Consider the following 15,117-nt stretch of genomic DNA (forward strand, 5'->3'; position numbering starts at 1 on the left):
AAGTGACATCACTTCCTGTGACATCATCCCCCCCCCCCGCGCCGCCTGCCGGAAACAGGAAGTGACATCACTTCCAGTGACATCATTTCCCCCGCGCCACCTGCCGGAAGCAGGAAGTGACATCACTTCCTGTGACATCATTTCCCCCAAATGACATCATTTCCCCCAAATGCCACTGCCGGAAACAGGAAATGACTTCACAGCACTTCCTGTGACGTCCCCAAAAATCCCCCAAATATCACCGCCGGAAACACCAAGATTATTTATAGAGAGGGGAAGGGGGAAATAAAGTTAAATAAAACTCTTTTTTTACTTTTTTCAAAGTGAGAAGACTAGAGAGAACGGGTTCCACGCTGAGAAGCCAGTCAGATTCCAGTGAGATTCCAGTGAGACTGTGCTGCATAATGCAGCCTATTTATTTTGTCCTGTTGGCTCTGTTGGCTCTATCTGCGCCACCTTCATCACTTTCGGGGTGTGGATCCCCCAGTGGGGTGGTCTCCCGACTCCCTCCACCGGCTGTTTCTGATAGCCCTGCGCCCCCTCTTTCATTTGATATGTGTCCCGTGCGGATGCCACCCTCCTGCCGGGAGATGCCGCAAAATGAGCCCCCTTGAGGTTTATGGCGGCAGGGCTCGGGGGAAGCGAGCTAGACTGCTGTTCTTTTGAGGGGTTATAGAGTGTTTCGAGCCCGTCCCTGTGGCATCGGTCCCATCGTTGTGGGACCCAGGGGGCCGGCGCAGCGGCACGCCGAAGCAGCCTGTCACTAATAACACAGGTCGAGATGCAGGACAGGAACCCGGAAGTGACCGACAGGCACGGGACACATATCAAATGAAAGAGGGGGCGCAGGGCTATCAGAAACAGCCGGCGGAGGGAGTCGGGAGACCACCCCACTGGGGGATCCACACCCCGAAAGTGATGAAGGTGGTGCAGATAGAGCCAACAGAGCAAACAGGACAAAATAAATAGGCTGCATTATGCAGCACAGTTGAGAAAGTGCCTTATCCCATATACTGATGAAGTAAATACAGGATCTGAGAACAAAATTGCACCAGAAGACACAAACACAAAGCTCCCTTACACTGAATCAGTGCTTGGGTCCACGAAAGTCAGTATTGTCTAGTCCAGTCACAAACACAAAGCTCCCTTACACTGAATCAGTGCTTGGGTCCACGAAAGTCAGTATTGTCTAGTCCAGTCACAAAAACAAAGCTCCCTTACACTGAATCAGTGCTTGGGTCCACAAAAGTCAGTATTGTCTAGTCCAGTCACAAACACAAAGCTCCCTTTCACTGAATCAGTGCTTGGGTCCACGAAAGTCGGTATTGTCTAGTCCAGTCACAAACACAAAGCTCCCTTACACTGAATCAGTGCTTGGGTCCACCAAAGTCAGTATTGTCTACTCCAGGGGTGGCCAGAGGGAGGGAGGGAGGGAAGGAAGGAAGGAAGGAAGGAAGGAAGGAGGGAAGGAAGAAAGGAAGGAGGGAAGGAAGGAAGGGAGGGAGGAGGGCGGGAGGGAAAGAGGGAAGGAAGGGAGGGAAGGAAGGGAAGGAAGGAGGGAAGGAAGAAAGGAAGGAGGGAGGGAGGAAGGAGGGAGGGAAGGGAGGAGGGAGGGAGGGAAGGAGGGAAGGAAGAAAGGAAGGAGGGAGGGAAGGAAGGAGGGAAGGAAGAAAGGGAGGAGGGAGGAAGTGAAGGAGGGAAGGAAGAAAGGAAGGAAGGGAGGAGGGAGGGAGGGAAGGAAGGGAGGAGGGAGGGAAGGAAGGAAGGAAGGAGGGAAGGAAGAAAGGAAGGAAGGAGGGAGGGAAGGAAGAAAGGAAGGAGGGAAGGAAGGAAGGGAGGGAGGAGGGCGGGAGGGAAAGAGGGAAGGAAGGAAGGAAGGAAGGAGGGAAAGAGGGAGGAAGGAAGAAAGGAAGGAGGGAGGGAGGAAGGAGGGAGGGAAGGAAGGAAGGAAGGAAGGAGGGAGGGAAGGAGGGAGGAAGGAGGGAAGGGAGGGAGGGAGGGAAGGAGGGAGGGAGGGAAGGAAGGAGGGAGGAGGGAAGAAAGGAAGGGAGGAAGGAAGGAAGGAAGGAAGGAAGGCCGCCCCCTCCCGCCAGCCGCCCCCCCCCCGCTTTCGGCCCCCTCCCTCCCTGCTTACCTTCATCCCGGCGGCTGGTGCTGTGGCGGCTGTGGAGGCCGGGGAGGAAAGGAATGAATGAAGGAAGGAAGGCCGCCCCCTCCCGCCAGCCGCCCCCCCGCTTTCGGCCCCCTCCCTCCCTGCTTACCTTCATCCTGGCGGCTGGGGCTGGCGGCGGCTGTGGAGGCCGGGGAGGGCCTCCGCTGGTCTCTGGAGGGCCTCCAGGGACCAGCGCGGGCCTCTCCGCGGCCTCCGCTGGTCAGCGCTGGTCGCTGGAGGCCCTCCAGAGTCTCTGGAGGGCCTCCAGGGACCAGCGCCGGCCTCTCTGCGGCCTCTGCTGGTCGGCGCTGGTCGCTGGAGACCCTCCAGAGTCTCTGGAGGGCCTCCAGGGACCAGCGCGGGCCTCTCCGCGGCCTCCGCTGGTCGGCGCTGGTTGCTGGAGGCCCTCCAGAGTCTCTGGAGGGCCTCCAGCGACCAGCGCCGGCCTCTCCGCCGCCTCCCCAGCCTCCGCCACCGCCGCCGGGCCCGCGCGCGGGCGGGGGAGGCGGCGAGTGAGGAAGGGAGCGTCCCTCACTCGCCGCCTTCCCCGCCGGCGCGCGCGGCCCACCGCCTCCGGGGCTGGCTAAACTGGGACCTCTAATGGTCCCGGTATAGCCAGCCCGGGAGGCGGGAATAGGGGGCCAGAACCGGGACATTCCCGGGTGCCCGGGACGGTCTGGCCACCCTAACACCATTCATAAACCCAAAGGCACAGAAAATAATGAAATGAAAGAGAAACCCTCTTCGAAAGGCCCAAAGGAACATTTCCATCTCTCCCTGTTCACCAGAGATGACTTCTGGAATTCCCTCCATCTCTCTTGTTTTTCTGTGCTCGGTTACCACTTAGACAGCCGCAAAAGTACTTTTGCGGCTCACTTAGTACATTCGACGAAAGGCCTGGGGTGGTGGGAGAGCGAGAGAAGAATCGTTCCAAAGGTTTGGATTCGGTTCTGTTCCCCGGTCGAGCAACTGGAACGCAGAGGATTTCTCTGCATCTACCGCTGAGAGGAGACGGACGGTTGCCTTTTGTTCCTAGGCCAAGCCTCAACTCTGCAAGGAGCAAACCCAGAGGGATTATATTTCCCTTTGACACGCCTAGGCCCTGGGGGCCGTGTACTGTGGTGTATCTGGAGACTTGAGAACTCTTCTGTTCAGTGGTGGGCAGATGGTCTCAATCAAAGAAGCCGGCCACTTTGCTTTGCACAGCTGAGTCGCAGTCTGCAAGCGATTAAGGGCCGCCGCTTTTTGGAGACATCCCATTCCCAGTCAGGCCCCTTAGAAACACATTTATTTGCACTTCAGGCTATGCCTTTATAGCTGGCGATAAGCTGCTGAGCAGACCCGGCAGCGTGTTGGCAAGGCTGTATCAGACTGCCACCCGTGTTCGATGCTGGGCCAAATTCAAAGGGTTGCCAACCTCCAGGTGGGTATATACGAGACAACCAAGGTTTGTTGTTGAAGTTCAGTCGCACGGCCGAGTCCGACTCTTTGAGACCCCAAGGACAATGTCACACCAGGCCCTCCTGTCTTCCACCATCCTCCGAAGTCTGCTCAAATTCATGTTTGTTACATCAGTAACGCTGTCCAGCCATCTCCTCTTTTGCCGTCCCCTTCTTCTTTGGCCTTCTGTCTTTCCCGGCATCAGGGTCTTCTCCATGGAGTGCTCCCTTCTCATTGGGTGGCCAAAGGATTTGAGCTTCAGCTTCAGCATCTGACTTTCCAGGGAACAGTCTGGGTTGATATCCCTTAGGACTGACCGATTGGATCTTCTTGCAGTCCAAGGGACTCTCAAGAGTCTTCTTCAGCACCACAGCACAAATTCATGTTAGTCACATCAGTAACGCTGTCCAGCCGTCTCATCTTCTGCCGTCCCCTTCTTCTTTTGCCTTCTGTCTTTCCCAGCACCAGGATCTTCTCCAGTGAGTGCTCCCTTCTCACTGGGTGGCCAAAGGATTTGAGCTTCAGCTTTTGACTTTCCAGGGAACAGTGCAAATTCATGTTAGTCACATCAGTAACGCTGTCCAGCCATCTCCTCTTTTGCCATCCCCTTCTCCTTTGGCCTTCTGTCTTTCCCAGCATCAGGCGTCTTCTCCAGGGAGTGCTCCCTTCTCATTGGGTGGCCAAAGGGTTTGAGCTTCAGCAACCAAAGTTACAGTGACCAAATTACTAAAGTGTAATGCATCGATTGCAATAATACACAGTAACGAAAACAGAGGGCGCGACACCCAATAGAAATTCCGGTAAGGAGTCCCGACATGCAGGAAGTCGATTGGGAAGTTCCCGTTCCGATCACTCTTCCAGCATGGGGTGCTCCATTGAGAACACGGTTACAAAGAAGACACTGATGTTCAGAACTAGAGTTTGTAGAATCTTTCGGGCTCAAGTGCCGTGTTCTACTGGAGAAAGTTTTCCTTCCAGACGTTTCGTTCTCAGCTGCGGAGAACATCCTCAGTGGCGTTGCAGCCGGAGCAGGCGCTCTGACCTTCTTGGCTGCTGTGCATTGAGTGGGGCCAGGGCTGCTGGAGAGCTGCTATTTCTAGGCTGGAGGGGGTGTGGTGAAAGGGCAATAGGTTTGTGGATGTGCCCATTGTTTGGTGGGGCTTCCTGGAAGGGTAGTGATAAGGAAACTGGCTGTTGAATGTGACCATTGTTCTGTGTTAATTGCTGGGAAGGTTGGAAGGTTTACAAACACCAGCACAATTTTAACAGAAAGGAAGAAGGCATTTTCATCCACCAATCTTGGTACCCAGCTCTGCAAAACACCCTACAGACTAAAAATTGCAGAAGGTCTCAGAACAACCAGCAAATTCCACAGAACAATCAGCACAGTCAACAACCATCTTCCTTATCTTCAAATCCCTTCCAACCTTCCCAGCAATTAACACAGAACAATGGTCACATTCAACAGCCAGTTTCCTTATCACTACCCTTCCAGGAAGGAATGGGCACAAACCAATTGCCCTTTCATCACACCCCCTCCAGCCTACAAACAGCAGCTCTCCAGCAGCCCTGGCCCCACTCAATGCACAGCAGCCAAGAAGGTCTGAGCGCCTGCTCCGGCTGCAACGCCACTGAGGATGTTCTCCGCAGCTGAGAACGAAACGTCTGGAAGGAAAACTTTCTCCAGTAGAACACGGCACTTGATCCCGAAAGATTCTACAAACCCTAATGATGTTACCAGCCGTGAAAACCTGAAATCTTTGATGTTCAGAACTATTTTACAGCACTACATCCAATGCATTCTGCAGGTGCCAAAGCATAGTGCGGGTTTGAAAATTGCACCGGAGACTGTTTGGGTCCTTCCCGTCAATTGGAAGTTTTTGGGCAGCTGCAGAACGCATCGGAAGTAGCGGCGTAAAAGAATTCTGAGCATCGATTTCATTTCTAACCGCGTTATCAAAGGAGCACCCTATGCTGGACGAGTGACCGAAACAGGAACTTCCGATTCCGAAAGGCCAACGCCATGCTGGGAATTATTAGGAAGGGAATTGAAAACAAATCAGCCAGTATCATAATGCCCCTGTATAAATCGAAGGTGCGGTCTCATTTGGAGTACTGTGTGCAGTTCTGGTCGCCGCTCCTCAAAAAGGATATTATAGCATTAGAGAAAGTCCAGAAAAGGGCAACTAGAATGATTAAAGGGCTGGAGCACTTTCCCTATGAAGAAAGGTTGAAACGCTTGGGGCTCTTTAGCTTGGAGAAACGTCGACTGCAGGGTGACATGATAGAGGTTTACAGGATAATGCATGGGATGGAGAAAGTAGAGAAAGAGGTACTTTTCTCCCTTTCTCACAATACAAGAACTCATGGGCATTCGATGAAATTGCTGAGCAGACAGGTTAAAACAAATAAAAGGAAGTCCTTCTTCACCCAAAGGGTGATTAACATGTGGAATTCACTGCAACAGGAGGTGGCGGCGGCTGCAAGCATAGCCACCTTCAAGAGGGGTTTAGATAAAAATATGGAGCAGAGGTCCATCAGTGGCTACTAGCCACAGTGTATGTGTGTGTATAGATAGATAGATAGATAGATAGATAGATAGATAGATAGATAGATAGATAGATAGATAGATAGATAGATGATAGATAGATAGATAGATAGATAGATAGATAGATAGATAGATAGATAGATAGATAGATAGATAGATAGATAGATAGATAGATAGATAGATAGATAGATAGATAGATAGAGATATAGATATAGATATATATGTATGTATAAAAAAAAAAATTGCCACTGTGTGACACAGAGTGTTGGACTGGATGGGCCACTGGCCTGATCCAACATGGCTGCTCTAATCTGTTCTAACCCAACTGCTCATTAATTTAATTGAATTCTCATATCGTACGAAAGGGAGGAGCGTATTTCTTTCTCTCCCTTCTCTATCCCATGCATAATTTTGTAAAGCTCTATCACAGGGGTGTCAAACCTGCAGTTCAGGGGCCGAATCAGGCCCCTGGAGGACTCCTATCGGCTCCCCGAGCAACTGGCTGTCGCCTGCTTCCTTCTCCCTCTCTCTTGCTTCCTTCTGTATAACAGCTTGCTTTGCAAGGCTTGCTCAATCGTACAGGAGCTACAGAGCAAAGCCTCTATTTTCTCCATCGGCTGAGGCTCCTCCCTTGGGGAGGAAGAGGGGATGGCAAAGCTTGTTTTTCCAGTTTCTCTCAATCACACAGCAGAGGTACTGAGCCAAGCCTCTCTTCCTTCCTTATTCCTCCTGGTCCCCTGGGGAAGGAAGAAAGGAAGGAAAGAGCCAGAGCTTCCTTTGCCCAGTTCTCTGGATCCCATGGGCGAGAGACAAAGAAAGCACCTTTAATACCAACAGGTGCTAATGTTTTAAGCAAGTTTTAAGGTATATAATTGTGTTTTTCTGTGTCCTTAATAAAGTTTATGTCTCTGCTACCTAATCTTGAATAGGTATACACATGGCGTGGCTCGACATGGCCCAGCCCAACAATGTCTCATTTGTATCAGATCCGGCCCTCATAACAAATGAATTCGACACCCCTGCTCTGTCATGTGACCCCCTCCGTTGTTATTTCTCCAGGCTAAAATACTGCAATCTCTTTAACCTTTCTTCACCCCCTTAAGTGTTTCAGTTGCCCTCGTCTGCACCGTTTCGGAGATTTTATTGCATACCTGGCAGACGTCGTAGTGCTCGAACAGGGACAGCAAGCCAACCTCGCTCCGGCCGGAAACGCCTTTTAAAACCGTGGTGTTGCCATTTCCGGAGTCCAGCTCGATGACATCGTTGAAAACGTTGGACGCGGCTTTGCCTGTCAGCAGCAGGTTCACCAGCTCCTGGATTCAAGAAGAGAGAAAGGCTTCAGAGCAGAAGGATATAAGAAAAGCCATACTGGATCAGGCCACTGGCCCGTCCACTTCAGCATTCTGTGTCACACAGTGGACAAATCCCAGGTGCCATCAGGGGGGGCAGAACTCCAGAAACCCTCCCACAGTTGCTTCCTAAGCATCAAGAAGAAAAAGAAGAAGATATTGTATTTATATCCCGCCCTCCACTCCGAAGAGTCTCAGAGCAGCTCACAATCTCCTTTACCTTCCCCCCCCCCCACAACAGACACCCTGTGAGGTAGATGAAGATATTGGATTTAGATCCCGCCCTCCATTCCGAAGAGTCTCAGAGCGGCTCACAATCTCCTTTACCTTCCTCCCCCACAACAGACACCCTGTGAGGTAGAAGATGATATTGGATTTATATCCTGCTCTTCACTCAGAAGAGTCTCAGTGCGGCTCACAATCTCCTTTACCTTCCCCCCCACACACAACAGACACCCTGTGACGTAGAAGAAGACATTGGATTTATATCCCGCCCTCCACTCTGAAGAGTCTCAGAGTGGCTCACAATCTCCTTTACCTTCCCCCCTCCACAACAGACACCCTGTGAGGTAGATGAAGGTATTGGATTTATATCCCGCCCTCCACTCCGAAGAGTCTCAGAGTGGCTCACAATCTCCTTTACCTTCCCCTGCCCCCACAACAGACACCTTGAGGTAGATGAAGATATTGGATTTATATCCTGCTCTTCACTCAGAAGAGTCTCAGTGCGGCTCACAATCTCCTTCACCTTTCCCCCCTACAACAGACACCCTGTGAGATAGATGAAGATATTGGATTTATATCCCAGCCTCCACTCCAAAGAGTCTCAGAGCGGCTCACGATCTCCTTTACCTTCCCCCCCCCCCCACCCCCACAACAGACACCCTGTGAGGTAGATGAAGATATTGGATTTATATCCTGCCCTTCACTCCGAAGAGTCTCAGAGTGGCTCACAATCTCCTTTATCTTCCTCCCCCACAACAGACACCCTGTGAGGTGGGTGTGGCTGAGAGGGCTCTCACAGCAGCTGCCCTTTCAAGGACAACCTCTGCCAGAGCTATGGTTGACCCAAGGCCATGCTAGCAGGTGCAAGTGGAGGAGTGGGGAATCAAATCTGGTTCTTCCAGATAAGAGTCTGCAAACTTAACCACTACACCAAACAGAGCATTACTGCTCCAGAAAGAGCATTCCTTCTATTTTGTTTTTCAGTCGCACAGTTGAGTCCGACTCTTTGCGACTCCATGGACCAATTCACGCCAGGCCCTCCTGTCTACCACCATCCTCCGAAGTCTGCTCAAATTCGTGTTTGTTACATCAGTAACACTGTCCAGCCATCTCATCTTTTGCCATCCTCTTCTTCTTTTGCCTCCTGTCTTTCCCAGCATCAGGATCTTCTCCAGGGAGTGCTCCCTTCTCATTGGGTGGCCAAAGTATTTCAGCTTCAGCTTCAGCATCTGACCTTCCAGGGAACAGTCTGGGTTGATTTCCCTTCGGACTGACTGATTGGATCTTATTGCAGTCCAAGGGACTCTCAAGAGTCTTCTCCAGCACCACATCTGAAAAGCATCTATTCTTCTGCGCTCGGCCTTCCTTATGGTCCAACTCTCACAACCATACTTTACTACTGGTAATACCATCGCTTTGACTATACGGACCTTTTGTTGGCAGGGTGATGTCTCTACTTTTTATTATACTGCCCAAGTTCACCATAGCTGTCCTCCCAAGGAGCAAACGTCTTTTAATTTCATGGCTGCAGTCACCATCTGCAGTGATCTTGGATCCCAGAAATGTGAAGTCTGTCACTCCTTCCATGTTTTCCCCTTCCATTTGCCAAGGTGTGATGGGGCTGGATGCCATAATCTTAGTTTTTTTGAAGTTGAGTTCCAAGCCTACTTTTGTGCTCTCCTCTTTCACCCTCAACAAGAGGTTCTTTAGGTCCTCCTCACTTTCTGCCATTAGAGTGGTGTCATCTGCATATCTGAGGATGTTGATGTTTTTCCCGGCAATCTTAATTCCTTGTGGCTCATAGCCACTCATAGACCTCTGCCCCATATGTCCATCAATCCCTTCTGAAAGCTGTCTATAAGAACATAAGGGAAGACTACAGAGAGGAAGGTTCACAGTTTTAATACTTCTTCATGTAAAAGCTCCCTGCATATAAAAAAAATCAGCCCTTCAACAGTCCCTGCATTGCCCCCCCCCCATCATATTCAGCTAAATATCTCTTTGGTGTATGTACTGTTGTGCCAATGGGGGCCATGGCGCCTCCTGACACCTTTTCTGGCCCAACCAAGTATTCTTAGAGAATGGGTGTGGCTAGGTTGGGCTTTTGTCTAGCAAGGCTTCTCATTGGCCACTGGAAATTTGATTGTCAGTGCAGATTTTTAAAAAGGTAGCTTTGGCAGGAGATGCTGCCACAGCACAAGGATCTCCGGTGTATGATCAAAGGCAAGCTGCAGCAGCCATTTTGTGGCTGGCCCCCGTCTCCTGCGGCAGCCATTTTGCAGCCATGCCCACAATACTCGAAGGTGCCTACAGGCTCAAAAAGGTCTGCGACCGCCTACAAAAACCTCTCCTCGGTTTACCTGCGTACAATATCCGTGGGCACCAATCAATCGGTTCGTGGTCACATCAAAATCTCTCCGAACTCTGAAAGAGAGAAGCATATGGCAATAAATAAAAGTTAACTTGAAACCCATTCTTGTGAGGTTTTCCCCCAGCACTGTTCAGTCGATTCTGGTTTTGTTCTGCTGGACAGAACTTGGGCTTACAACAAACTGAAGATCTTCCAATGGAGCAGGGGGTCACTGGGGGGAGGAAGCACATGTGAATAGCCTGCATTGTTTTGGGGGTTGAACTAGATGACCCTGGAAGACCCTTTCCGATTCTGTGATTCTATAAACTGGTGTCTATAAAAATATGCAGTGACTGAAAACACAGAGCAGGACTCTCTAGTATTCTATTCCTCAAGTACTTGAAGGGCTGTCATAGAGAGGATGGGGTGGAATTGTTGTCTGTGGCCCCAGAAGGTAGGACCAGAACCAATGGGTTGAAATTAAACCAAAAGAGTTTCCAGCTCAACATTAAGAACCTCCTGACAGTTAGAGCGGTTCCTCAGTGGAACAGGCTTCCTCAGGAGGGGGCGGGCTCTCCTTCCTTGGAGGTTTTTAAACAGAGGCTAGATGGCCCTCTGACAGCAATGAGGATCCTGTGAATTTAGGGGGAGGTATTTGTGAATTTAGAGCGGTTCTACAGTGGGACAGGCTTCCTCGGGAGGGGGCGGGCTCTCCTTTCTTGGAGCTTTTTCAACAGAGGCTAGATGGCCATCTGACAGCAATGAGGATCCTGTGAATTTAGGGGGAGGTATTTGTGAGTTTCCTGCATTGTGCAGGGGGATGGACTAGATGACCCTGGAGGTCCCTTCCAACTCTATGATTCCTCCAATACTCTGTTCCCTGCTTGGAGAAGCAGGACAGGACCACAAGGTTCCACCCTGCTGTTCCACTCAGCATTGTCTGGAGATCTTCTCCAGCCAAAGGGGCCTCCTTCCAATTTCACGGAGATAGTTTCAGGAGAGAAGCCACGTTGGTCTGCTGTAGAAGAGCTGGATTCGAGTCCAGCGGCACCTAAGAGACCAGCAAGATTTTCCAGGTAAGAGTACAGTCAGAGCTCCTTTCAAGAAACAAGCTGAGCTTTGACTCTTGAAAGCTGAACCCCCCCGAAATCTCATTGGTCTCTAAACTAGGGGTGTTGAACTCATCTGTTACGAAGGCTGGATCTGATGTAAATGTGACCTTGTCATTTTCTCCTTTTTTGGAGCTTTAAAGGGGGAACCACGATTTTATCTCTTCATGACGGTTAAATCAAAAGGACTCTAGGGGAATTTTATGTGCTTGAAGCTGGATTTGAGCAGAATATCCTCCCCCACAAAGTCGAACATGTGTTTTTTAAAGCAATCAACTCTTGTTTCCAAGAGGACGACGGAAGAATAATCTTGGTTGGTTTTTGTTTCACCAAAAATGACCCCCCCCCAAAAAAAGTGGATAGCATCTAGATGGCTGGGGAGACTGAAAAGAGATTTTTTTGTTTGTTTTTAAAGTCAATGTTTGGAACACTTCCCCTATGAAGAAAGGTTAAAATGCTTGGGGCTCTTTAGCTTGGAGAAACGGCGATTGCAGGGTGACATGATAGAGGTTTACAAGATTATGCATGGGATGGAGAAAGTAGAGAAAGAAGTACTTTCCTCCCTTTCTCACAATACAAGAACTCGTGGGCATTCGATGAAATTGCTGAGCAGTCGGGTTAAAATGGATAAAAGGAAGTACTCCTTCACCCAAAGGGTGATTAACATGTGGAATTCACTGCCACAGAAGTTGGTGGCGGCTACAAGCATAGCCAGCTTCAAGAGGGGATTGGATAAAAATATGAAGCAGGGGCCCATCAGTGGCTATTAGCCGCAGTGTATATGTGTATGTGTGTGTATATATATATATATATATATATATATATATATATATATATATATATATATATATATATATATATATATATATATATATGTATGTGTGTGTGTGTGTGTGTGTTTGTGTATATATATTGGTCACTGTGTGACACAGAGTGTTGGACTGGAGGGGCCACTGGCCTGATCCAACATGGCTTCTCTTATGTTCTTATGTGACACAGAGTGTTGGACTGGATGGGCCATTGGCCTGATCCAACAGGCTTCTCTTATGTTCTTATGTGTCACAGAGTGTTGGACTGGATGGGCCACTGGCCTGTTCCAACATGGCTTCTCTTATGTTCTTATGTGACACAGAGTGTTGGACTGGATAGGCCATTGGCCTGATCCAACATGGCTTCTCTTATGTTCTTATATGACACAGAGCATTGGACTGGATGGGCCACTGGCCTGATCCAACATGGCTTCTCTTATGTTCTTATGTGTCACAGAGTGTTGGACTGGATGGGCCACTGGCCTGTTCCAACATGGCCTCTCTGATGTTCTTATGTGACACAGAGTGTGAGACTGGATGGGCCATTGGCCTGATCCAACATGGCTTCTCTTATGTTCTTATGTGACACAGAGTGTTGGACTGGATGAGCCACTGGCCTGATCCAACATGGCTTCTCTTCTGTTCTTATGTGACACAGAGTGTTGGACTGGATGGGCCATTGGCCTGATCCAACATGGCTTCTCTTATGTGACACAGAGTGTTGGACTGGATGGGCCACTGGCCTGATCCAACATGGCTTCTCTTATGTTCTTCTGTGACACAGAGTGTTGGACTGGATGGGCCATTGGCCTGATCCAACAGGCTTCTCTTATGTTCTTATGTGTCACAGAGTGTTGGACTGGATGGGCAACTGGCCTGTTCCAACATGGCTTCTCTTATGTTCTTATGTGACACAGAGTGTTGGACTGGATGGGCCATTGGCCTGATCCAACATGGCTTCTCTTATGTTCTTATATGACACAGAGCATTGGACTGGATGGGCCATTGGCCTGATCCAACATGGCCTCTCTGATGTTCTTATGTGACACAGAGTGTGAGACTGGATGGGCCATTGGCCTGATCCAACATGGCTTCTCTTATGTTCTTATATGACACTTAGGGCGTTTTCGCACTCACCTTCAAGTGGTGCGACCACCCTCCTCACGCCGGCGGATCTGCAGGGATTTCGCACCAGAAGCGCCGGCGCACCCAAAAGAGCCGGCGACTTCCGTCGCGAAACCAGCTCAAACGTTTTCCTGCTTCTTGGCGGTTTCCGTTTGAGCTGGTTTCGCGACGGAAGTCGCCGGCTCTTTTGGGTGCGCCGGCGCTTCTGGTGCGAAATCTCTGCAGATCCGCCGGCGTGAGGAGGGTGGTCGCACCACTTGAAGGTCAGTGCGAAAACGCCCGGAGTGTTTGACTGGATGAGCCACTGGCCTGATCCAACATGGCTTCTCTTATGTTCTTATGTGACACAGAGTGTTGGACTGGATGGGCCATTGGCCTGATCCAACATGGCTTCTCTTATGTTCTTATGTGACACAGAGTGTTGGACTGGATGGGCCATTGGCCTGATCCAACATGGGTTCTCTTATGTTATGTTCTTAATGCCCATAAATATCTTAATAATTAACTTTTAAATTTCATGATGCCCTCCTGTAAAGCCAGAGCGAGTGCCCGTTTTACGGGGCATCTGTCAGAAGAACCCTCCGGCAACTGGTCACTGCTGAGCTGAAGGAACAATCGCATACTTTGGAAATCTTGCTCGAAACCGGGAACGTGCGTCAGTTCGGGACTGTGGGACACACAGTCGGGGACAATAGAAGGAAGTTCTAATTCCATCCTCGGGTGCAAATTTTATGGGAATCTGGAGCTGAAGCGAAGGACGTTCTAGGAGGAGCGACAGCTGCCTTTCACATCACTCGTGCTGGCAAGGAAGGAAGCATCACGGGTGTGGCTCCAAAATTTGCAGCAAGCTTGGGGTCACGCTGACCCCTTTGATGGCAAATGCATCCACCTGATCTGAAACTTTCCAGACAACATACAACTAAAAATACACAAGCCTGTTCAAAGAATAAGAAGAGAAGCCATGTTGGATCAGGCCAATGGCCCATCTAGTCCAACACTCTGTGTCACACAGTGGCCAAAAAAAAAACAGGTGCCATCAGGAGGTCCAATAGTGACACCAGGACACTAGTAGCCCTCCCACTGTCCCCCCACCCCAAGCACCAAGAATACAGAGCATCACCACCCCAGAGAGAGAGAAGCCATGTTGGATCAGGCCAATGGAGCATCCAGTCCAACACTCTGTGTCACACAGTGCCAAAAAAACCAGGTGCCATCAGGAGGTCCACCAGTAGGGCCAGGACACTAGAAGCCCTCCCGCTGTTGCCCCCGAAGCACCCAAGGATACAGAGCATCACTGCACCAGACAGAGAGTTCCATCTATACCTTGTCTCTAATAGCCACTGATGGACCTCTGCTCCAGATGTTTATCCAATCCCCTCTTGAAGCTGGCTATGCTTGTAGCCGCCGCCACCACCTCCTGTGGCAGTGAATTCCTTGTGTTAACCACACTTTGGTTGAAGAAGGGCTTCCTTTTATCCGTTCCAGTCGTGTTTGTCCGTGGCCTTTAAAAAGTTTATACCTTTGCTACCTAATCTTAAATAGGTACACACAAGGCCTGGCCTGACACAGCCCAGCAGGGTTTCATTTATGTCAGATCCGGCCCTCATAAAAATTGCGTCCGACAGCTCTGCTTTACAAGGCAGGAGATGCCCCAGCGTTTGCAAAACTTGGCTTTCTGCGCTCGTTGCAAGCTCAGAGAGACAAGGAGAGTCGTCCCCTTCCACCGCCTGCCATGTCATTAGCAGAAAGCAGCAAAGCCAGTGGTCGCCTTCTGGGGGAAATGCCAACGTACACATGCAAAACAAACTATTCCCATCCCATTCTTATCGTAGACCCTTCCTGCTGCTTGCTGCTAATTTGGAAAATTGAATAGCACGCATCCGTGCGTGCCCAAGTGTGGTTGGGCTCTCTCACGGCACGGATCCATGTGGCGAAGCGGCAATGCTGCAGGGGTGACCTCACACCCCTTCTTCATGGCAACAGACTGTTTGACGTGAACAAAACACATAA

At 50.1% G+C, this 15,117-nt stretch overlaps 1 protein-coding gene across 1 annotated transcript in view; it reads right to left on the bottom strand.

Annotated features, from left to right (window-relative positions):
* The window catches only part of LOC132578340 (probable ubiquitin carboxyl-terminal hydrolase MINDY-4), a 148,693-nt gene that overhangs the window by 30,433 nt on the left and 103,143 nt on the right, over window positions 1-15,117 (bottom strand). Inside the window, exons 14-15 of the mRNA XM_060248284.1 lie at window positions 10,075-10,138; window positions 7,292-7,453 (exon numbers count right to left, since the gene is read on the bottom strand). Of these exons, the coding sequence (XP_060104267.1) occupies window positions 7,292-7,453; window positions 10,075-10,138 (226 nt within the window). The remainder of the gene's footprint in view (window positions 1-7,291; window positions 7,454-10,074; window positions 10,139-15,117) is intronic.

Source organism: Heteronotia binoei, chromosome 10, assembly GCF_032191835.1.
Source record: "Heteronotia binoei isolate CCM8104 ecotype False Entrance Well chromosome 10, APGP_CSIRO_Hbin_v1, whole genome shotgun sequence".
Lineage (NCBI taxonomy): Eukaryota > Metazoa > Chordata > Lepidosauria > Squamata > Gekkonidae > Heteronotia > Heteronotia binoei.